Consider the following 22,865-nt stretch of genomic DNA (forward strand, 5'->3'; position numbering starts at 1 on the left):
TAGCGAGCAAGTCAAGCTCTTCACAACGATGTCTTACAAGCGCGGAGGGCTCTGTGACACCCTGGTCTCAACTCCACTCTCACAAAGTCGCAGAGGCTTTAGTAGAGACGGGCCCATCCTCTCTGAGTCATAGGCTCCTACACATGGGAGCTGTCTTTAGAGGGAGGGTGGAATTTCATCAGCCACCCACATGGGGGAGTTGAGGGCAAGAATTAGGAGCAAAGATGGGAAGGGGTCTGGGAGGAACAGCCAGTGATCCCCTTTCACAAGTGGGCAGGAAATGGGGGCTAGGTCAAAGTTGAGTGGAAGACCTGGAGGGAGACGGGAAGGTCTCCGTCGGCACAGTTCAGACAAGAGGGAGGTGTGAGCCAGGGCACGTGCCGGTGGCCCAGGATTTGGGACATGCTGGAGCAGGGACAGCGGCTCATCAGGGGCCATTGGCCTCATCCAGGCCAGAGTGTCACAAGCCCGTGGGGAGGCCCTTCTCGCCTGTCATCCTTGCTGGGCAGTGGGTGCTGTGCTAGCAGGACAGGCGGACGGCTGGCAGCTGTCTCTGCATCCCTGGAGCCTGGCATAGGGCCAAGTCACACGGGACCCAGGCCTGCAAATCAGGCACATATGTTGGTGCAGCGACGTGATTTTGGGGGGCAGCCCCAGAACAGGCCCCAGACACAGGCCAAAGCCCTGCCTGTGCTGGTGTGTTGGGCTGTTCTATGGCTCTTGCTGTGGGCGTGGAGGACTCAGGGAAGGAGAGTTGAGGTGGTCCAGGAGTTGCGTTTGGGATGCAGAGAGCTTGTGGCATCCAGGTAGAAATGGCGCGTGGGGCTGACCTCAGTGCCATGGGCAGAGGGGCCGTGTCACGTGCCTCCGAGGTGGAGGTGGGACCATGTGGTGACAGATGTATGCATCACTGGGCACGTTTCTGTGGGGGTAAGGGGGGCATCGTATTGGCTTCTCTGTTCACAGTGGCCACTCATTCAGTCCCTGGCTACCAGGTCTTCACTGTGCCATAGGGAAGGCAGGTGCTGTCAGGGGATCACACAAGGCAGCACGTCACGATGGCATGTGCCACGAAGGAAAAGCACAGGGCACTCAGGAAGTAGAGGGGACTGGCCTGGGGTGTGGGAATCTAGGGCCTCGTTGAGGGACAGAGAGGAAGTGTGCGGTGGCCAGCATGGAGGTGGCCACAGGGGAGGCTGAGTCAGGTCGAGAGGCCAGGGCGTCGGGGAGGTAGATGGGCTCAGCCACCCAGGGAGTGGTCGAGCAGAGGCTGAAGGGTCAGGCCAGGTTGCAGGGGCCTGGGGAGCCACATAGCTGTACACTCCCACGTGGGGCCGGACACAGCCCTCTCCACATTGGATGGGGCTGGCTGAGCCTGGCTGCTGTCTCCCATTTTCAGCTGCGTGAACATTCACAGCCAGCAGCACGTACTGGTCATGTGTGCCACTGCGTTTTACCTGATTGAGAACTATCCTCTGGACGTAGGGCCGGAATTCTCAGCATCAATAATACAGGTGAGTGGGCCCTGGCTGTCTTCCTCTGCACACGGGGAATGGGCTTCCCTTCTCTTTTCCTTGCGAGATCATACCAGTGGGCCAGTTTTGACTTGGTGGGGAGGAGGCATGAACACCTGAGACTGTGCAGCGATTCTTTGACACAGAGGCCTTTCTCCCTGTGCAGATGTGTGGGGTGATGCTGTCCGGAAGTGAGGAGTCCACCCCCTCCATCATTTACCACTGTGCCCTCAGAGGCCTGGAGCGCCTCCTGCTGTCTGAGCAGCTCTCGCGCCTGGATGCAGAATCGCTGGTCAAGCTGAGCGTGGACAGAGTGAACGTGCACAGCCCGCACCGGGCCATGGCGGCTCTGGGCCTGATGCTCACCTGCATGTACACAGGTGAAGCATGTACACGGTGCCCGTAAGGCCAGCCCAACTCCTGTTCAAGGGAGGCAGGAACACGCTCACTCAAGGGACCTAGACTAGGTGCCCTCTGATTGGACACTTCTGGTGTTGCCCCAAGCCGGCCCCATCACCTTGCAAGAGAGGCTCTGGAGCCCCCAGGGCTGGAGACCTGGTCAGGGTCGACCATCCCTCCGGTCACTCATCCCATGTGGCTGAGCTGGGCTGCGTCCTGGGCTAGCAAGGGGCTCATATCACCTGCTTTCAGATCTTCTCCAGGGACTCACTGGACTCCCGTGTACAAAGCACTGTCTACAGAGCCTATTGGGTTGTATAGAGGTAACCTTCGTACTGAACACTTTTGTTACAGGAAAGGAGAAAGTCAGTCCGGGTAGAACTTCAGACCCTAATTCTGCAGCCCCAGACAGCGAGTCAGTGATTGTTGCTATGGAGCGGGTGTCTGTTCTTTTTGATAGGTAAGAAGCGAAGCCCCATCCTTCAGCCGTTAGCTTCCCTGGAACTTTGGCCTGAAGCTGTGCTTTTGTGTGTGTCCGCTGATCCCTGGCGCTGTTGCCGGAGTCCTGCCAGTGATTCACCACCACAGCCTGACCATGGGCTGCCTTGGCTCAGGGTTCCACTGGCGAGCTGGCGGTCCTTGGACCCCAGCACTCAGGTGTAGCGTTGACCAGTTCCAAGGTTGTCCCGGCGCCTGCCCATCTCTCCTGAGGGCTCAGGGACAGTACCTGGCAGTTGGGGGTGTGGCAGGGGGCAGGAGTGACCAGCCTTTGGGAGGGTGGGGCAGAAGCCTGTACAGTGAGGAGGAGTTGGCTCAGCCTGGCTGCGTGTCGTGAGAGGGGAGCCCACGGGGCCATGGGAGGGGCTCTGTGGAGGGGGGCCGTGGTGCCTGTGAGCAGGGTGAGGAGCAGCGGCAGGAGGATGAAGGTGAAACCCACACATGCATCTTTGAGACCCGTGTGGTCAGTGGCTTCTCCTTCCCCCCGCCCCCGCTGTGCGTGCATTTGTGTTTAGAATTGGCTTCACTCACCTGCTCTGGAAGTGGGTTAGGAGCTTCGTAGGGCTTTTTCTCAAGGGACAAGGGCCCCTGATTTGCTCTCAGGCCTCAGTCCTGGCGACATGGTGGATCTGGAGCCTTGTTGCACTGCCTTGCCTGTGCTTTCCAATCAGGGTGGCCAGTGGGGAGCCATTTGGCCTTTCTCAAGAGCATACTCAGGTGGACCTTGCTCCACTCCTTGACCAGATGAGATGTTCTGAACAGCCAAGCCTGTGCTAGCCTGCTTTAATGTTGATTTTTTTTTCTTTGTTTTTTCGAGACGGAGTTTTTCCCTTGTCACCCAGGCTGGAGTGCAATGGCGTGATCTCAGCTCACTGCAACCTCCGCCTCCTGGGTTCAAGTGATTCTCCTGCTTTAGCCTCCCTAATAGCTGGGATTACAGGCACACACCATCGCGCCCAGCTAATTTTTGTGTTTTTAGTAGAGATGGGGTTTCACCGTGTTGACTGGGCTGGTCTCGAACTCCTGAACTCAAGTGATCCACCCTCCTTGGCCTCCCAAAGTGCTGGGATTGCAGGCGTGCCCTCCTTGGCCTCCCAAAGTGCTGGGCTTGCAGGCGTGAGCCACCACGTCCGGCCCCCATGTCGATTTTTAAATGCACCTCTGCATCATTCTTCAGTCCCCACATGCTCACTGAGCACCACTGCGGCTGGCAGATAGGCACAGGGAGGCGCCCAACCAGTCCTGGCCTTCAAGGGGCTTGTGTCTAGTGGGCCCAATGCTAGGTGGCGAGTGCTCCAGAGAGTGTGGTGCACGCCTTCCACTCAACCGCTCTCCAGATGCCGCAGGGAGGCACCTCGGAGCTGACCACAGATTTCTCTCTGTGGAGCAGTGTCTTCAGAGCGGCTGCCATGCCACTGCTGGGCGAGGGTCTGCGGGCGGGTAGAGCCAGGAGCACCTGTGAGGAAGTGCACTGCCATTTCTTAGCTGCTTCCCGCGTGTCTCAGTTGCACACGCTGGCATGTGTGCACTGATGAGACGGGAACATGATGGTTGCTTTTCAGCACTGAAAAGGATACTGCTCAGGGGGCGTGTTTCAGGATCTGGTTAGGGAAGAAGCAAGGAGAGCACAGATGGGGCCCTGTGTGGTAACAAGAAAAAAGTCCCTGTTGACAACAGTGCTATGAAGCATTAGAACACATGGGAATGTTTGTGGACCATTTGCATGTGGGAAGCAGCAAAAGCATAGTGGGGACAGGTTCTTTTGTTAGGATTTTAAAAACCTCTTTTGTAACGTCCTTCCCACTGCGCCATTTCCGCATATTCCTTTACGTAGCTTTCAAACTCCTCTTAGGATTTCTGGTCCCTACAGGGCGTGGGAGCCCAGAGCCTGTGCCGAGCAGCCTGTCTCCACGAGCTGGACAGAGGAAGAGCTGGGGTTTTGCCTTTTTAGTCTAAAATTCATACTCCAGTTGCTTAGGCTCTGACTTTCCCCACTTGGAAAGTCCCTCACGGCCAAGGGTACCTCCCAGCCCTGATTTCACATCGGCGTTTTCCCCAGTGTTAGAGCCAAGGCCCTCCGCGGGCAGGTGGGGCAGCTGTGGGAGCTGGTGCTGGTCTCTGACCTGTGTCCCTCTTCCCAGGATCAGGAAAGGCTTTCCTTGTGAAGCCAGAGTGGTGGCCAGGATCCTGCCCCAGTTTCTAGATGACTTCTTCCCACCCCAGGACATCATGAACAAAGTCATCGGAGAGTTTCTGTCCAACCAGCAGCCATACCCCCAGTTCATGGCCGCCGTGGTGTATAAGGTGAGGTTGCATGTGGGATGGGGATGGAGTGGGAAATCCTGGAGGTGGAGTCGCCTCCGACTTCCCAGCAGATTCGCCAGCAGAGCCCAGCTCCTCCCCTTTAAAGCACAATGCCTCTGGCCCCCACCCCACCCCTGCCACCCAGGCACAGCAGGTGCTTTCCACCCCCCCAGCCCTGACGCTCAGGCGCCTGCTTGCTCCTTGCAGGTGTTTCAGACTCTGCACAGCACCGGGCAGTCGTCCATGGTCCGGGACTGGGTCATGCTGTCCCTCTCCAACTTCACGCAGAGGACCCCGGTCGCCATGGCCACATGGAGCCTCTCCTGCTTCTTCGTCAGCGCGTCCACCAGCCCGTGGGTTGCGGCGATGTATCCTCTCTGGGTCCCTGGTGCTGGCCCCTTTGCCCTTGTCAACACTGAGGCTCATGTTTCATGATAAGGTTTTGAAACCGAACCTTTGCAAAAACCCCACAGATGCCAAGGTGACAGGCCCTCAGCCCCAGGGAAGTAAAATGCTGACAGGGATACAGAAAGGAGCCCATCCAGACATTTGCTGACCAGGGCCTCTCAGAGGGGCCCGTGCATGGCAGGAGGGTCGCAGCTGAGGGGCCCTTCTGTGGAGGGCCTGGGTGAGGGGAGTGAGGGTGAGCGGTGGTCTCTGCAGATGTCCCGCCCACTCGCGGGCTCTGTGGGGCTGGGCTTCTCCTGACACTGCTTCTCATTAGCTTTGGCCATTATGCCTCGATCACCCTCTCGGGGAAAGGCTTAAGTAAAGATCCAGTTCCCACCCCCAGATGCTGGCTGCCAGGAGTTTCCCTTTCCACAACCCTTCCCCAAGACAGACCACAAGAGCCTCCAAGCAGCACGGTTGTCCTGGTGCTGACAGCACAGCCTTGCCCAGCGTGCCTGGCACGGCTCTGCCCTCACTGCATTGGAGCAGGGCTAGTGGAGGCCAGCGGGAGCACCGGCCACCAGCGCTGCACAGGAGCCAGGCCAGGTGAGTGCTGCCGAGTGGGTGCCCTGCCTGCAGGCCTCCTGCTTCCTTGGCCAGCTCTGCCCAGCTCACTTCTGCCCTGCTGACCTTCCAGCAGGGCATCCAGCCAGCCAAGGGTTGCAGGAATGGAGGTGGAGGCGCTGCTGCAGCTGGAGCCATCCAGGTGGCCCTTCCCGGGCTCTGCTCGCTCTCCAGGCTCCCTGGACCCCTTTGTAGGCTGTTTCAGGAGAGGAGGTCCCAGGTGAGGACAGGGAGGCAGCATTCCCCTCATTTGCTGGCCTTTTTCCTTAACTCCTGCACCAGCCTCCCACATGTCATCAGCAGGATGGGCAAGCTGGAGCAGGTGGACGTGAACCTTTTCTGCCTGGTCGCCACAGACTTTTACAGACACCAGATAGAGGAGGAGCTCGACCGCAGGGCCTTCCAGTCTGTGTTTGAGGTGGTTGCAGCCCCAGGAAGCCCATATCACCGGCTGCTGACTTGTTTACGAAATGTCCACCAGGTCCCCACCTGCTGAGCGCCATGGGGGGAGAGACTGTGAGGTGGCAGCTGGGGCCGGAGCCTCTGGAAGTCTGCGCCCTGTGCCCTGCCTCCACCGAGCCAGCTTGGTCCCCGTGGGCTTCCGCACATGCCGCGGGCGGCCAGGCAATGTGCGTGTCTCTGCCATGTGGCAGAAGTGCTCTTTGTGGCACAGTGGCCAGACAGGGAGTGTCTGCAGTCCTGGTGGGGCTGGGCCTGAGGCCTTCCAGAGAGCAGGAGCAGCTGTGCTGCACGCCACGCGGGTGACCAGGTCCTTTCTCCTGATACTCACCTGTTGGTTGTTGCCAGGTTGCAGCTGCTCTTGCATCTGGCCTGGAAGTCCTCCCTCCTGCAGGCTGGCTGTTGGCGCCTCTGCTGTCCTGCAGTAGAAGGTGCCGTGAGCAGGCTTTGGGTACACTGGCCTGTGTCTCCCCGGTGGGGGGTGCATGCCACGCCCCGTGTCTGGATGCACAGATGCCATGGCGTGTGCTGGGCCAGTGGCTAGGGGTGCTAGACACCCAGCACCATTCTCCCTTCTCTCTTTTCTTCTCAGGATTTAAAATTTAATTATATCAGTAAAGAGATTAATTTTAACGTAACTCTTTCTATGCCCGTGTAAAGTATGTGAATTGCAAGGCCTGTGCTGCATGCGACAGCATCCGGGGAGGTGGACAGGGCCCCCGGCCACGCTCCCTCTCCTGTAGCCACTGGCGTAGCCCTCCTGAGCACCCGCTGACTTTCCGTTGTACATGTTCCTGCTCATGCATTTACAAGGTGACTGGGATGTAGAGAGGCGTTAGTGGGCAGGTGGCCACAGCAGGACTAAGGACAGGCCCCCATTATCCTAGGGGCGTGCTCACCTGCAGCCCCTCCTCCTCAGGCACAGACGACTGTCCTTCTCCACCCACCAGTTAGGGACAGCAGCCTCCCTGTCACTCAGCTGAGAAGGCTGGCCCTCCTGGTCTGTGAGCAGCCTCCGCTGTGTCCAGAGACATGGGCCTCCCACTCCTGTCCCTTGCTAGCCCTGAGGTGGCGTCTGCCCAGGAGCTGGCTGGCCGGTGTTGGGATCTGCTGCTCCGTGGATGCATGCCCCAAGAGTGTCACTGAGCTGTGTTTTGTCTGAGCCTTTCTTGGTCAACAGCAAGGCTTGGTGTCTTGGCACTTTTAGTGACAGAGCCCGGCATCCCTTCTGCTCCCGTTCCAGCTGACATCTTGCACGGTGACCCCTTTTAGTCAGGAGAGTGCAGATCTGTGCTCATTGGAGACTGCCCCACGGCCCTGTCAGAGCCGCCACTCCTATCCCCAGGCCAGGTCCCTGGACCAGCCTCCTGTTTCCAGGCGCAGAGGAGCCAAGTCATTAAAATGGAAGTGGATTCTGGATGGCCGGGCTGCTGCTGACGTAGGAGCTGGATTTGGGAGCTCTGCTTGCCGACTGACTGTGAGACGAGGCAGGGGCTCTGCTTCCTCAGCCCTAGAGGCGAGCCAGGCAAGGTTGGCGACTGTCCTGTGGCTTGGTTTGGTCATGCCCGTCAGTGTTTTGGGTCTTGAATATGGTAAGCGGAGGAAATGTTGGAACTCTGCAGGTGCTGCCTTGAGACCCCCAACCTTCCACCTGTCCCGCAGCTGGGGAGCAGCTGAGATGTGGACTCGTATGCTGCCCACATACGTGAGGGGGAGCTGAAAGGGAGCCCCTCCTCTGAGCAGCCTCTGCCAGGCCTGTATGAGGCTTTTCCCACCAGCTCCCAACAGAGGCCTCCCCCAGCCAGGACCACCTCACCCTCGTGGCGGGGCAGTAGGAGCAGTAGAAAGGGGTCCGATGTTTGAGGAGGCCCTTAAGGGAAGCTACTGAATTATAACAAGAAAATCACCGTTCTTCCGTATTGGTTGGGGGCTCCTGTTTCTCATCCTAGCTTTTTCCTGGAAAGCCCGCTAGAAGGTTTGGGAACGAGGGGAAAGTTCTCAGAACTGTTGCTGCTCCCCACCCTCCTCCTGCCTCCCTCGCAGGTTATGTCAGCAGCTCTGAGACAGCAGTATCACAGGCCAGATGTTGTTCCTGGCTAGATGTTTACATTTGTAAGAAATAACACTGTGAATGTAAAACGGAGCCATTCCCCTTGGAATGCATAGCGCTGGGCTCAACATAGAGTTTGTCTTCCTCTTGTTTACGATGTGATCTAAAACAGTCCTTAGCAAGGGGCTCAGAACACCCCGCTCTGGCAGTAGGTGTCCCCTACCCCCAAAGACCTGCCTGTGTGCTCCAGAGATGAATACAAGCTCATTAGTAAACATGACTTCACCCACGCATATACATAAAGTATACGTGCATGTGCATATAGACACATCTATAATTTTATACACACACATCTCAAGACAGAGATGCATGGCCTCTAAGAGTGCCTGTGTCGGTTCTTCCTGGAAGTTGACTTTCCTTAGACCTGCCAGGTAAAGTTGGCCACGTGACGGACATCCAGGCGTGGGACGTGGTCAGAGGAGGGCTCATTCGTTGCTCACTAGGGTCCCACTGGAGAAGACGGTCTCCATATCAACTCTCTGCAGAAGGGAGGAAGACTTTATCATGTTCCTAAAAATCTATGGCAAGCACCAATCATATTATCTAAATTTTGTTGAAAATGTGATTAATTTGGTTGTCAAGTTTTGGGGGTGGGCTGTGGGGAGATTGCTTTTGTTTTCCTGCTGGTAATATCAGGAAAGATTTTAATGAAACCAGGGTAGAATTGTTTGGCAATGCACTGAAGCGTGTTTCTTTCCCAAAATGTGCCTCCCTTCCGCTGCGGGCCCAGCTGACTCTATGGAGGTGATGTTTCCAGCTGCCAAGTGCTCTTTGTTACTGTCCACCCTCATTTCTGCCAGCACATGTGTCCTTTCAGGAGGAAAACGTGAAGCTGAACCCCCTCCAGACACCCAGAATGTAGCCTCTGAGAAGGCCCTGTGCCCTAAATGACACCCCTCGCCCCCACCTTCATGAAGGGGGTCATTTCAGAGCCCTCGGAGCCAATGAACAGCTCCTCCTCTTGGAGCTGAGATGAGCCCCACGCGGAGCTCGGGACAGATAGTAAACAGCAATAACTCAGTTTGTGGCCACCTAGCAGGTGGAACTTCCTCCCATTGCGGGGTGGAGTGAGGTTAGTTCTGTGTGTCTGGTGGGTGGAGTCAGGGTTCTCTTGCTACCTGTGAGCATCCTTCCCAGCAGACATCCTCATCGGGCTTTGTCCCTCCCCCGCTTCCTCCCTCTGCGGGGAGGACCCAGGACCACAGCTGCTGGCCAGGGTAGACTTGGAGCTGTCCTCCAGAGGGGCCACGTGTGGGAGCGAGAAGAAGGAAGATCTTGAGAGCTGCTGAGGCACCTTGGAGAGCTCAGGATGGCTCAGATGAGAAGAGGCCACTCGCTTGCCGGGCCTGGGCCTCCTGGGAAGGAGGGAGCCGCTCAGAGCGCTGCATGACAACCGAAGGCAACCTGGAAGGTTCAGGGGCCACTCTTCCCCCATGTGCCTGTCACGCTCTGGTGCAGTCAAAGGAACACCTTCCCCTCAGTTGTTTCCAAGAGCAGAGTCTCCCGCTGCAATCTGGGTGGTAACTGCCAGCCTTGGAGGATCGTGGCCAATGTGGACCTGCCTACGGAGGATGGGCTCTGACCCAAGTGGGGCCTCCTTGTCCAGGTCTCACTGCTTTGCGCTGTGGTCAGAGGGACTGTCAGCTGAGCTTGAGCTCCCCTGGAGCCAGCAGGGCTGTGATGGGCGAGTCCCGGAGCCCCACCCGGACCTGACTGCTTCTGAGAGCAAAGGGAAGGATTGACGAGAGATGTCTATTTAATTTTTTTAACTGCTGCAAATATTGTACATGCAAATTAAAGGAAAAAAAATGGAAACCATCAGTTGTTGCTGTGTGAGGCTTGCTTTGCTTCATGAGAACCTAGACCGTGCTGAGCTGGAGTCTTAGGAAACAGTCTCCTAAGTGCTTCTCCAGCGGGGGCAGAAACTGTCCCACCAGCTAACATCTGGCATTATGGAGGGTCCCCCAGGCAGCTCCCAGCAGGGACAAGCCCCGTGTTTTCTGTAGCCAGGGATGAGGAAGTGGCCCCAGGGCATGGGCCTGGCTGGGTGCTTCTGCAAGGGCCTTCCCAAACCACAGTACAGGTGGTCTTCCTGCCCTGCAGATGGGAGCTTGGGAGCTGCTGGAGCCTTCATGGTCAAGTGACATCATAAGCTTATATGACATACCCAAGCCTCAGGACTTGGCCCATGGCACTGGAGCAGGTCATCAGGCCCAGCACAGAGACTACAGCTGTGTTCTCACAGGGCCCACCACCCTTCCACCTCCTTGGCCATTGACACCTGTGTCCCTGGCCTACCTGCTCCCAGGTAACCCCCAAAGCAGCTGGCGCATCCCACCTCTGGTGTGGCCCGGCCTGCTGTGTGTCCCCAGGGCCTGCCCGGTCTATTCTAGCTTGTTTCTCCTGTCTGAACCAGCGCCTACTCCAAGAAGCCTCTGCTCAGCCCAGCGGGGATGCTTCTAAGCTCCGGCCGAGCCTCTCAGAAGCCTTGGTGATCGGTGGTGTAGTCATCTTGGGATGCAGATGTCTTACCAACCTGCAAGAACAAAAACCCTGTGGCTTCCTCTGATGCAGGATATTTAGTAAATGTTTGCTGAAGTCCCGTCTGGTTCTGGCTAATTGGCAGGGGTCGTCCACCCATTCTTTCCCTGCTCTGCCGTCCGTGCCAGGAGAGACGGGGGCCAGTCGGCCAAGGGGCCAGCTCCTGCTGCCTGCTCCTCTTAGGCACGTGCGGGGGCCCCCTTTCTCTGAGCCGGAATAGGGATCAGTCTGCCGGAGGGATGTGGTGGACAGGCCTAAAGCATTTGGGGCGGGGCATGCCACTTGAGCTCCCTAAATCTGTCTCCTCATAGGTGACACCGATCCAGCGTCCCCCAGTGGCCTCTCTCTTCAGAGCTACCTAAGTTCTGGTCACTTCAGAGAAATGGAGCACCCCCTTCTCCCTGGTCCAGGTGTGGACAGCCTGGCACACTGAGCACACCTGGCATGGCTGGTAATTTCAGAAAGAAGGGGCCAGGGGCCAGTGGGAAGCAGCGGCGAACCCCTCGTGAGTGGGCTTTGCAGTCCCTCCCCATGCCACGGCAGAGCTGCCCTCAGCACAGCCTTCCTCTTCCTCATCAGAGAGCACACCCTGTCCCCTTGCCGAGCTGTGCTCTGTGCCTTCGGTGGTATTTGATTTTGGCTGCTACTGGCTTTGTTCCAAGAGGATCAGGCAGTCGCTTCGCCTGTGTGCTGCGTGGAGCACTTTAAGTCAGATGAGGGAAGTAGCCAGGGTGAGGTGAGTACCGGGTGGAGCTGCCACAGAAGGGACTGGGTAGGGGGCCTTGCCTCCACGTGATGTGACATGGCCAACCGAGGACAGAGGAAGCCCCGTTCCCCTCAGGGAAGCCTGCTGTGGGGCCCGAGGAAAGGCATTCTCCGCAAGCCCACGAGTCTGGTCCATGAGCACTGTGACAGTGTCCGTGGGCAGAGGTGGACCTGGCCTTGTGTCATCACCAGGACCTCTTTTGGGAAACCATGTGGGCATCCCTTGCGGGTCCCCCAGGCTCTGCAGCCCCAGCAGCCTGGCTGCCTGTTGGGCAAGTGGCTTGAGCCACCCAGAGGGCCCAGTCCTGTTGCAGCCACATCCTCTGGTGGGCCCTGCCGGTGTGGCTGGCTTTCTCCACCCTACACCAGGCCTGCAAGTATCCTGGTTGGGGGTGTCTGGGCCCTGGGTGGGCCCCATGGACCCGTGAGGTCAGGGTCGGGGCATCACTGGAGGCAGAGGGCTGAAGTTGTGGGTCAGGGTTCCCCTTGTGTGCACAGGCCCCTGCCCTCCATGCTTGGTCAGGCAGCTGGCCCCAAAACTGCTAGGACAGGCTGGTCCTGAGGTGGATCCTGGGCCCTGTACCCTCCGGAAGCCCACCTGCCCAACCTTCTACCCTGCCCCAGCGGCAGCAGTATTGGCCACATCCTTCCCCTCCTGGCCCCAATTGCTCTGGGGAAGTCCAGGCTCCGGAGCCTGCCCAGGGCCCCCCGTGATTTGGGCCCAGGACTCTACGTGGTTCTCTGCCTTCACCCAAGCCCTGAACTCCTCGGCTGCCAAATCCCCACCCGTCTGCACAGGCTGTGCTCACCACTGCTGCTCCTGGAAGGTGCCCCTTGGTGGGACGCCCACCTCCTCTCTGGGCTTCTGTGTTTGGGAGCTCTGCTGCCTCCACCCTTGGTCAGTCCCCATGTCCTGCTGGCCTGTCAGGCAGGGCAGAAAAGCCACCCAGAAATGCTGAGCAGAATGAGGGACTAGTTGGGCCCAGCCTCATTATTTAGAAGGGATAGAGGCCTAGGGAGCATGCTCCTAGCCTGAGCCCAGCAGGGCCCCGCCCGTGTCCCAGGTCTGCACCAGGGACAGCTCCTGCCGAGGCCTGACCTGCCCCTTCTCCCTCAGGTGCTGCTGGTTGCCCAGCCCCTGGCCCTAGGAGACCCTGCGGCGACCGAGGGTCCCAGCAGGCCATGCAGCTGTGCCAAGGTACGAGCCCCTCCCCAGCAGGGGACAGATGCGGGGACCCTCCCAGGCAGGGGCAGCTGGGTGCCTGGCGCTGCCATCTGCTGCCTGCCCAATTCTTGTCCTCACATTGGAGGTCAGTGTGAGGGCGGTGCCTCAGGAAAGGCTGCAGAACTTGCCCTGTCCAGGGCCTCCCATGTGCACTGAACCCGAGAAGAGAGGGTTGGAGTTGAGCCTTTTACCCTGGGAATGCTGCCTGGAGGATGGTGTGGGTGTGGGGTGGCACCCTGCCAGGCAGGGCTCTGCCTCCCTGCGCCCACTGGAACTTGGGCAGGCAGGGGTGTAGGTGCCTCCTCTAGAGCCGTCAGGTGGGGGCCCCCAGCAGTGGTGGTGGTGCCCACTGGCCAGCAGCTGCCCCTTCAGCCAGGACAGTAGGCCTGACGCTGTCCCCAGCAGCTCCAAGGTGGATTTGTGGAAGGGGGTGGAGGGCAGGTAGGGGCCCCATGACCTCCCCAGGGTTCTGGGAGGGCTGTACCCCCTTAGCCAGCACCATGCTGGGTGATATAGTCAGATCCGGTTACCCCTGTTGTAAGATGAGGAAACAGGTTAGCGGGGAGGACATGACTAAAGTCCATGCTGAGTCGCTGGAGCTGCACCCAGAACCACTGCTGGGACCCCATGCCTTTCTGCTTACCCCTTGTGCCGGGAGATGCCAAGAGATGCTGGGAGCCAGCCCCACCTCTGCCCTTGGAGTCATGGCTACGGAAAGGGCATTCGGACAGGTCTCTGACCTCACCGGGGAGGGCCAAGCCCTGTTCCTGAGGAGCCGGGGCTTCCTAGAGGAGGTGGCCTTCTAGTCACCCCTTCATCTGCAGGCACTCCACAGAGCTCTCTGTGCCAGCCCCCAGCACCGAGGGCTGACCTTACTATAGTGGGGACCTTGTGGGCCCCCTCCCATGCCCAGTGCCAGGCAGTAGGGATGATGTTTCCTGAGGCCCAGATGGAAGGGGCTGGACTAGTCTCATGGGGCTGGCGGTAGGGCCAGGCCTTGACCCGGGACCCAGTGTAGGGGGTGCAGAGACCCCTCACTGAGTTCCTCATGCATCCCTGGGGCCCTCCCCATACACTTCCTATCCTGACGCGGGCAAGAGGGAGCCCCAGGTCGCCTTCCGTATGCTGGGCACCCACAGTGGGGCCTGGCACCCCCCCATGCCCCTGCCCTGTCCTTCCTCTGAGAGCCTCAGTCCCACCTCCAAGGTGCCTCAGAGGACACCAGGGGCGGTGGGCAGAGGCTGAGATGCCTCCTCATTCCAGGCTCAGCTGCCCTTCCTGGGGCAGCCCACACCTGAGAGTCTCCTGCAGTTGGTCAGGCCTGAGGAGGGCAGGGGGTGCCCGCTGTCCCTCTGCTGACCACAGTGGCGTTTAGCCTGGGCACCGCGCCCAGCACGGCCCATCCTGCACGGGTGCCGTGGGCTCCACTGAGCCCTGTCTGACTTGCATGTGTGACGTTTCGGGTGCTGATGCCCCTGGGCAGCACTTCTCCGGGCAGAACCCCCAGGCCACACGCTCCTGTTCCGCTGCATCTGGGGCTCTTGGCAGGCTGCGGTGCCCCGGCCAGCCTGGGGGCATCTCAGTCCCTCAGCCCCACGGGGGTCTGCCCCGCAGCCTGGGCCTTGAGCCCCATCTCCGCACGCCGTGCCGAATCTGGCTGCCCATCAGCTCCCTGCATACCCAGGCTGTGCCCTGCCATGCCCGTGGCTCTTCCCAGGAGTGCCCTGTGGCCTCTCCCTGGCTTGCTGGGCTGATTCCCTCCTCTGTCTCAAACAGAGCTCACCTTTGCCATCACTGTTGTCCTCACTGGCCGGTGCCAGAGGCCTGTGTCTGTGTACCCTGTGTCTGCACCTCTGGGCAGGGCCTGGCTCTGACCAACCTGGGCTTCCAGTATCCACGGACCTAAGGCCCAGGGCGCCTGGGGGCTGGAGCAAGAGAAGCAAAAGGAGCCAAGGGTGGGGGTTTGGAGTTCTTGTGAGGGCCCAGCCCCAGGACCCCAGGACCAGGAGACCCAGGAGCCCCGGGGCCCAGCCCCAGTTCAGCCTGGCAGGGGCCTTCTGAGGGAGCTTAAGGGTCCCGCAGCCCAGGACCCCCACCAGGGCCAGTGGCCAGCGCTGGGGGACTCAGCCTCCTCGTCTCCCGTCCTCTCTGTTTCTGCCACCTTTTGCCCCCTTTCTCCTTGCCTGTTCCCACCCGAGTCCCCCTCTTGGCCTGCGTGAGCCGGGGCGGCACTGAACTGGGGGCCGATCCGCCTGGGCGGCGGTGGGAGGCAGGGCCGGGAGCCGGGCCGCTGGGTTTGGGCCTGGCCCGGTTGCTGCAATATTGATGGCCCGTCAGTGCGGCCCTGATTCCTGTGCTTTCAGTTAAAAGGTTTCTGTTGTTGTAGCTTATGCAGTTGCTCTGTTGCTATGGAAACGTGACATCAAAATGACGTTTCCCGTTTAAAAGCTTTTAACTAAATTCCTGCCTGTCAGATGTAGGCCCCATTTTGAGTGTGGAGCTGCCTTCGAGCGAGCGTGAGCGGCGCCTCCCGCCCATGGTGCGTGGGGCCGGGCCGGGGGCCTCGCTGAGCGCGCTCTCTCACCCCACAGGCGCCTCCAGCATGGCGGCGGCCGAGGTGCCCGGCTACCTCGTGTCCCCGCAGGCGGAGAAGCACCGGCGGGCCCGCAACTGGACGGACGCCGAGATGCGCGGCCTCATGCTGGTCTGGGAGGAGTTCTTCGACGAGCTCAAGCAGACCAAGCGCAACGCCAAGGTGTACGAGAAGATGGCCAGCAAGCTCTTCGAGATGACCGGCGAGCGCAGGCTGGGCGAGGAGATCAAGATCAAGATCACCAACATGACCTTCCAGTACAGGTGAGCGCATGTGCACTGTGGGCCCCACCAGGACAGGCGGGCCCCGGGCGTGGCGGGCTGCTCCTGGCTGTCATGGAGCTCCGAGTCGGGAGGATGTGTGGGTCCTGGCCTGCCTGTCAGTCTCCTCTGTCCAGGTAGGGGCAGAACCCCACCGGGTGAGACGGAGCCCACGGAAACCGTGTGTGCAGCCTTCCATTGGGGAAATGGGGAAACTGAGGCCCAGCAAGGGCAGGAAACCGGTCAAAGAGCTGAGGGGTAGCAGGAGTGGGGCTGGTGCTGGGCAGAGGCCAGGATGGCTCCCAGGACGTATCGGCGGTCTGGGCACTGTCCCTTGGAGGCAGCAACACTCATGGTGGTGCCCACTGACCTCACACCCTCCTCCCCCATAGGGAGGCAGTGGCTGCCAGTGCCCTCCCCACCACCAAGCTCCCAAGCTCAGCAGGGGTTTCAGGGGCCTACTGTGCCACTGGGGAAATTGAGACTGCAAGTGAGAAGGAGGCTCAGTGCTCAGCGACTTGGAGCATCCACTGAGCCTCTGCCATGAGCCCGTGAGCCCCACTGGGGCTGGCCCTAGGGTCAGGGTTGGATATTTCCAGAAATCACCAGGTGAGGTGCAGGACCAGCCATTGCATGGGCAGGGCTTACTGTGCGAAGAAAAAAGAGGTGGAGCCCTGCCCTGGCCCAGGACTCCCAGCATGGGGGCTCCCGGCCTGGCCCCACCTCTGCTCCCGCCACATGGCAGGTGGGCTCTTCCTGCCCTGGCAGCCTGCAGGGAAGGCCGGAGGGGACCACCCGGCCAGGGAGGTGCTGGCGTCTAGGAGGGGACAGGTGTGATCCCACACACCCAGCATCTTAAAGTGCGTGGGTCCCCAGCCCATTAGGGCAGGGTCACAGGTGGGCAGGGGTCATGGTGGGGTGAAGGTCTCAGGCGCAGGCGGGGTCACAGGTGCGATGAGGGTCTTGCAGGGTGTGAAGGTCATGGGTGTGCGGTGAAGGTCACAGGTGTGGGGTGATGGTTTTAGGTGTGGGGAGGGTCTTGCACGGAGCGAGGGTGGCAGCAAGAGCTGGAAGCCGCAGGGGGAGAATGACAGCAGAGAGCACCTGGCCCTGTGGGCGGCCTGGACAGGGCTGGGCCTGGGGCTGCCAGCTTCCAGGATGGGAGGGGCTGCCCGGGGTAACTCACTCAGCTGCTCCACCTCTGGGTCAGGCAGGTGAGCCCGGGGCAGAGAGGCTGGGAGCACCTGAGCCACTTGCGGGAGAGGCCACCCCCACTGCCCCCGCAGGCGAGGAGCCGGTCTCCAGCACAGCAGAAGGGGAGCCCCAGTCCCCGGCCCTGGTGGGAGCGGGGAAGAGGCCCAGCAAGGCCCCGGACAGACTGCCAGGCTGTGGGGTCTCCGCTTTCAGTTGGGTTGATTTGATTTTTTCTGAGCCTTGAAGGAGGGGTCCGGGGCCTGGTCCTGCCCAAAGGCCCCTATGCAGGCCCCAAAGCCGGGACCTAGGGTGCTGAGCATGACGGATGTTGGGTTTGAGCGGCTGGCTTGTGACGTGAGGGCTGAGGTGTGAGCCTGGGTATCTTCAGAGGCTTGGTGGACACAGGCAGCTGCCTGTGGCCCCACTGTTCCCGCGGCCCCACCGTTCCCGTGGCTTTCTAGTCTTGCTCAGGCACCTGGTGAAGAAGGGACGCAGGGGGCGGTGGGAGGTGGCCACGACTGTTCCAGCAGGCTCCCCTCTGACTCAGGAATTCACGGGCACCGCCTCCCCGGCTGGCTCTGGTTGGTGTCTGGCCAGGTTATTCATTATTTATGCTGAAAGCCTCTTCAGAGTCCCAGGGGAGGGTTTCTGTCTCCATTCCTGGAGGCCAGGAGATGAGGGTGCAGCAGAGTGGGGGCCTCCACTCCAGACCCTGCAGTCTGGGCGGGCCAAGGGCTGCGCTGGTGCACAGAACATCACGGTTGATGAAGCACTTCCACACCGCAGCCCCTCAGAGCTGCCACAGTCAGCCTTAGTTCACCAAGGGGGAAGCTGAGGTTCAGATTATGAGAGGGACTTGCCCAAGGCCACATAGTCCTTAGCAGAGAAAGCTGTGGCTGGGTGACTCGATCTTTGTCCTTTTTCTTTATACCCCCAGCCTCCCCATAGCAGAGGCTTTTCTCTCTCTTTTTTTTTTTTTTTTACAAGAGCTCTTTATATATTAAGGCTGTTGGGCTGAAGAAGCCTGAGAGGGTGGCTGGTTCTGTGGAGCATGGTTTGTTGGAGTACAGTTTGGGGGCCTCCTACGCTGAGAATAGGCCTTTTCTCATTTCTCCAAAGAGTGGGCTGGCTCAAGTAGGGCAGAGAGAGAAGCCTGGGGCAGAGGTTAGGGATGGGCACCCAGCACCTGCCCTCACACGCTCTGTGCTGGTGTCTTCACAGCCACGTGCCACCCTGGGCAGCAGCCCCTGCTCACCATCTGGCTGTGCCTGTTTGCTGGGGGCACCTCATTCAGAAGCCAGTTTATTGTTTCCAGTGGCCAATGGCCACACCCTGGTAGGTAACAAGAGTAGGAGAGAGGAGACACCCACTCTGAGCACAGGGTAGGTTTGGAGCCCGGCCTTGGGGCACTCTGTCACTCAAAGGCAGAGTGGGGAGTGGGCACTGGGCCTTAGGAGGTACTGGGTCCAATGAGGCAGAGGCACCCCTGCCCCACCCCCACCTTGTGGCTTCTTCCCTGGCCTGGCCAGAGCTGTCTGGCCGCCCTGGGGCCCTGTCTCCCCTGCCCTGACCTCCCAGAGGGCAGGACCTGTCTGCGGGAGTAGGTGGGTGCAGGGGGTCCCAGTGGTAATGAGGCGTCAGGCAGTGTGGGAAGGGGTCCACCCGGCCCACCCCAGGGCATCTGGGCAGGTTGCAGGTTGTACCGTTGGATCTAGGCTCCTGCCCAGACCAAGAATGGCATGGGAGCCCAGCCTGCTGTTTGCTTTATTAAATCTGCCCTGCAGCTGGGGGAGGGGCTTACTTTGATCATCCCCATGTCGTTGATATAAAAATAGAGGCTCAGAGAGGTGAATGAACCTGCCCAAGGTCACACAGCAAAGTGTGGAGATGAGATACTGACTCAGGGCTGTGGACACTGAAGCCTGTGCTCTAACGCCAGTGGCTGTCGCTCCCTGAGGCATTCTCTCCCGAACAACACAGTTATTATATTACAAAATATTATCACTATATTTATATATCTTATAATACCTTATTATTACAATAATACCTTATTACTCTACCTTTCAAAATGACTTATTTAAAAAGCAGTATTTGCTCATTGCAGAGAGTGTAGAAACTACAGGAAAGCAATAGGACTGGCCCTAAGGTCCCAGCATGCACAGATAACCTTCGTAATACTGGGACGCGTGCTTCCTTTTTAACATCTGAGCCCATGCAGGTCCTGAAGCCCGGCTTCTTTCTAAGTCCAATGTCATCTTGACCCTGGAGCCAGGCCGATTTTGCTGGGGAGGCCCTTGCTGGCCGAGAGCGGCTCCTGCCTGTGCCGGCGTGGTGCGCCCCTCTGCTGAGGCCGGGCAGGACAGGGGCTGGGCCAGCTCTGTTTCTCACCCTTGGCTCTTGTGTCTCTCGTTTCAGGAAATTAAAATGCATGACAGATAGCGAGTCCGCCCCGCCCGACTGGCCCTATTACCTAGCCATTGATGGGATTCTGGCCAAGGTCCCCGAGTCCTGTGATGGCAGACTGCCGGACAGCCAGCCGCCGGGGCCCTCCACGTCCCAGACCGAGGCGTCCCTGTCGCCGCCCGCTAAGTCCACCCCTCTGTACTTCCCGTATAACCAGTGCTCCTACGAAGGCCGCTTCGAGGATGACCGCTCCGACAGCTCCTCCAGCTTACTGTCCCTTAAGTTCAGGTAGTGTGTCTGCTTGTCCTTCCCCTGCCCTGGGGTGTCTCAGCCCCCACCAGTTAGAGAAAGGGACTGGGAGTGGCGAGGGCGGCGGCGGCGGCCGCGGTGGTTGCAGAGGCTGTGGCCATGGGCAGTGCCTCCAGGGACAGGCGGCCTCAGACCAGGGAGGGCTTTAGTGTCCACAGACAGACCGAGTTTGTCTCCCAGCTCCATCACTTTTGAGCTGCACGGAAAGTTCCTTGACTTCTCTGGCCTCAGTCTCCCTCCTATAAAATGGGGATAAACCAGTACCTTTCTCAGAGGGTGGCTGGGAGCATGACAGGAGAGAAGACGCAGCACGGGGCCCAGCACATGGAGGGAGACCAAGCCCCAGACCCCAGAATGCGCCCCCTGGCCTCCCTCAGCCCACACGGACCCCGCCCTCACAGGCTGGCTGCCCTCTCAGCACTGGGGAGGGTGTCAGGCTGCGCCTCATCATATGTTGCCGTGGGTATGACCCATCCCCTCTGCCATCCATCCCACACCTCACACCAGGCCTGTGCTGGCCGCATGACTGTGCCTGCAAGATGCTCACAGGGCAGCCGGGAGCAGGCAGCATGTAGGACAGACACCTGCGGGGTGGGCCTGGGGAGCCCAGAGAAGGTGCTTTTGAGGAGGGGACATTTGGGGTGGGGCTTTCAAGGTAAAATAGAAGTTGGCCATTTGGAGGCAAGAACAGGAAGACTGTGGATTTGAGTCACAGCTTCTCCCCTGCCCTGGTCTTCGAGTCTTTCCGACAGGAGGTGGGGTGAGGAAGGCGTCTCGGAGGAGGGTCCCTCCCATGCCGGGGGCCGCTGCTTGACTCAGGATTTCTCATTGAAGACCTGAGACAAAAACGCTTTTGCTGGCAGCTAGAAGGAACCAGCAGGAGGCCTGAGATTTATGGCTGTTTTTCCCGTGGACTGAGCCCAGTTCCCAGACTTAGCTGCCTGGGGCCTTGCACAGGGCCGGGATGTGGGGGCTGCCCTCCCTGATCAGCCCCAAAGCGCTGATCTCACGCCCCTGAGGTTGGCTGCACCCTCTCAGCTCAGAGCAGAGTGTGGGCCAGGGATGAGCAGGCACTGGAGTGGGGCCTTGGGGTCTGTGGGTTTTGGCAGCTCCCTGCCCTTCAGTGAGGTCTGCTGAGACCACGGGTGGCCCCTACCCCAGCAGCAGAGTGCTCAGGAGGTGCCCACAGGGCTGGACTGCCTTTACCTGCCACCTCTACTAGAGCTCCAAGGTCCTGGGGAGAGATCCCAGGCCTCTTGTGGGCCCCACACCCTCTAGGTGCCTGTCCTTTTGCCTCTCTACCAAGGTGTGCTGGCCCCGTTTCTAGGCCCCTGGGAGATAAAGGGGCTCACATCTCAGGCCCTTCCTTCTGGGACCTCAGTTTCCCCATCTGCCTAAGGCCGGGTGGGGCTGGTGGTCTCTGGCTTCCCTACAGGGGTCCTGAGTACTCCACAGTACCCAGCACCCCCCACCCCTGCCTTCATCTCTCCCTGGGGGTGGCCTCTCCACCCAACTGGGCCGAGCCCCCACCTGCCCAGCTCGGTGGGTGAGGGGTGCTTCCTGGCAGGATGTGCCCCTCTGCAGCCCAGAACATCCGACCCTTTCCAGACCGCAGGGGTGTGGATTGTCCTGGGACCCTGGTCATCGGGGTAATCCGCTAGTCGCAAAGGACGGCAATGCCTGTGGCCTCTCTTTCTTTTTTTTTTGAGACGGAGTCTCGCTCTTGTGCAGAGTGCAGTGGCGCGATCTTGGCTCACTGCAACCTCCGCCTCCTGGGTTCAAGCGATTCTCCTGCCTCAGCCTCCCGAGTAGCTGGGATTACAGGCGCCCGCCACAACGCCCGGCTAATTTTTGTATTTTTAGTAGAGATGGGGTTTCACTGTGTTGGCCAGGCTGGTCTTGAACTCCTGACCTCAGGCGATCCACCTGCCTCAGACTCCCAAAGTGCTGGGATTACAGGCATGAGCCACCACGCCCGGCCACCCCTGTTACTTTCTTACTGTCAAAGGGGGTGGGTTCTGGCCCCTCCTTTGCACATGGAATATGAGACCCCGCGTAAGTGACCTGACTCCCTGGGGCCTCAGTTTCCCCATTTGCCCAGTAGGATCGTCAGGAGGGTCCGGTGAGGCCCCCGGTGTGCCCAGGCTCTGTGGCCAGCATGTCCACAGCCGGCACTGTCCTTCCAGGTCGGAAGAGCGGCCGGTGAAGAAGCGCAAGGTGCAGAGCTGCCACCTGCAGAAGAAGCAGCTGCGGCTGCTGGAGGCCATGGTGGAGGAGCAGCGCCGGCTGAGCCGCGCCGTGGAGGAGACCTGCCGCGAGGTGCGCCGCGTGCTGGACCAGCAGCACATCCTGCAGGTGCAGAGCCTGCAGCTGCAGGAGCGCATGATGAGTCTGCTGGAAAGGATCATCGCCAAGTCCAGCGTCTAGGCCAGCAGGCGGCGGCGGCGGGACCGGGTGGCTGGCGGTGCTGCTCAGGCCACCCAGGGCAGGCCACTCGGGCCAGGCAGGCAAGGGGGCCGCCCTGCGAGCAGAGACCGCCTTCCACCTGGCCTCTGGCGGGATGTCCCTTCTGAGGGGTGTTTTGAGGAACCCCCAGGCCCTGGGGACCAAGAGGCTCCAGTCTCCAGCATGAATGCCCTTCCTGAGACACAGGCCAGGGCCTCCGGGGTTCACTCCGAGTACGAACGTCCTAGAGCCACTGTCCAGTGCCGTTACTATCAATGATACTTGACGTGGCTTTGATATTAAATGTATACTTTTTCATTCTTGCCTGGAACACACGGTTTGCTGTTGCTGGCTTGGTGAGGATGCCCTGATTGATGGATCCCGAAAATGAAAGCAGATGGAAACGGGTCGGGGCAGGCTGGAGCTGGGGAAGCTCTCTCCTGAAGGGAACTCTTTATCCTCCCTCACCAGGACCTCTGCGTCTGTCCTTAAATGGCCTCCGACGCCCGATGAAAACCCCAGGGACCTTCCGGGAGGCTTTTATTCAGCTCTGTTTGGAGCATCAGGTGTTTCCACTGCCTCCTTAGCAATGACACTAATAAAAGTCGTAACACCTGCTCGCCTGCACGGCCCTGTTGAGTGTTCTGGGCTCTGGAGATGTCATGGTGGATGACGCAAAGGCGCTGACCTCTTGGAGCTTATGCTCCCATGCGGGGAAGACAAATGGGTCAGTAGAGAAATGGTTGCAGGTTGTGATAAGTGCTGGAAAGGGAGGGGTTGGCCTGAGGACAAGGAGCCAGATATACATGGAGCTGGGAACAGTGGCCACACA

The 22,865-nt window shown here is 59.6% G+C and overlaps 2 protein-coding genes across 2 annotated transcripts in view; both read left to right on the plus strand.

Moving 5' to 3' along the window:
• Window positions 1-10,119, plus strand: part of HTT (huntingtin) — a 166,804-nt gene extending 156,685 nt beyond the window's left edge. The window contains exons 62-67 of the mRNA XM_055245541.2: window positions 1,400-1,514; window positions 1,681-1,894; window positions 2,268-2,373; window positions 4,553-4,715; window positions 4,923-5,083; window positions 6,012-10,119. Coding sequence (XP_055101516.1) covers window positions 1,400-1,514; window positions 1,681-1,894; window positions 2,268-2,373; window positions 4,553-4,715; window positions 4,923-5,083; window positions 6,012-6,225 — 973 coding nt within the window. The 3' untranslated portion in view covers window positions 6,226-10,119. The remainder of the gene's footprint in view (window positions 1-1,399; window positions 1,515-1,680; window positions 1,895-2,267; window positions 2,374-4,552; window positions 4,716-4,922; window positions 5,084-6,011) is intronic.
• A 640-nt stretch (window positions 10,120-10,759) lies between these two features.
• On the plus strand, window positions 10,760-22,660 carry MSANTD1 (Myb/SANT DNA binding domain containing 1). Its single transcript, XM_055246214.2, has 5 exons — window positions 10,760-11,290; window positions 12,722-12,802; window positions 15,421-15,685; window positions 19,292-19,567; window positions 21,775-22,660. The coding sequence occupies exons 1-5, from the start codon at window positions 11,284-11,286 to the stop codon at window positions 22,013-22,015; spliced, it is 870 nt and encodes a 289-aa protein (XP_055102189.1). The 5' UTR covers window positions 10,760-11,283; the 3' UTR covers window positions 22,016-22,660.
• The last annotated feature ends 205 nt before the right edge of the window (window positions 22,661-22,865 follow it).

This window comes from Symphalangus syndactylus, chromosome 16 (genome assembly GCF_028878055.3).
Source record: "Symphalangus syndactylus isolate Jambi chromosome 16, NHGRI_mSymSyn1-v2.1_pri, whole genome shotgun sequence".
In the NCBI taxonomy this organism is placed as follows: Eukaryota; Metazoa; Chordata; class Mammalia; order Primates; family Hylobatidae; genus Symphalangus; species Symphalangus syndactylus.

What these genes read in the sequence shown, in the direction of transcription:
- MSANTD1 (XM_055246214.2), top strand. An exon ending in GGCCATGCAGCTGTGCCAAG is followed by an intron (nt 12,803 to 15,420) that starts GTACGAGCCCCT and finishes CTCACCCCACAG; the next exon opens with GCGCCTCCAGCATGGCGGCG. An exon ending in AACATGACCTTCCAGTACAG is followed by an intron (nt 15,686 to 19,291) that starts GTGAGCGCATGT and finishes CTCTCGTTTCAG; the next exon opens with GAAATTAAAATGCATGACAG.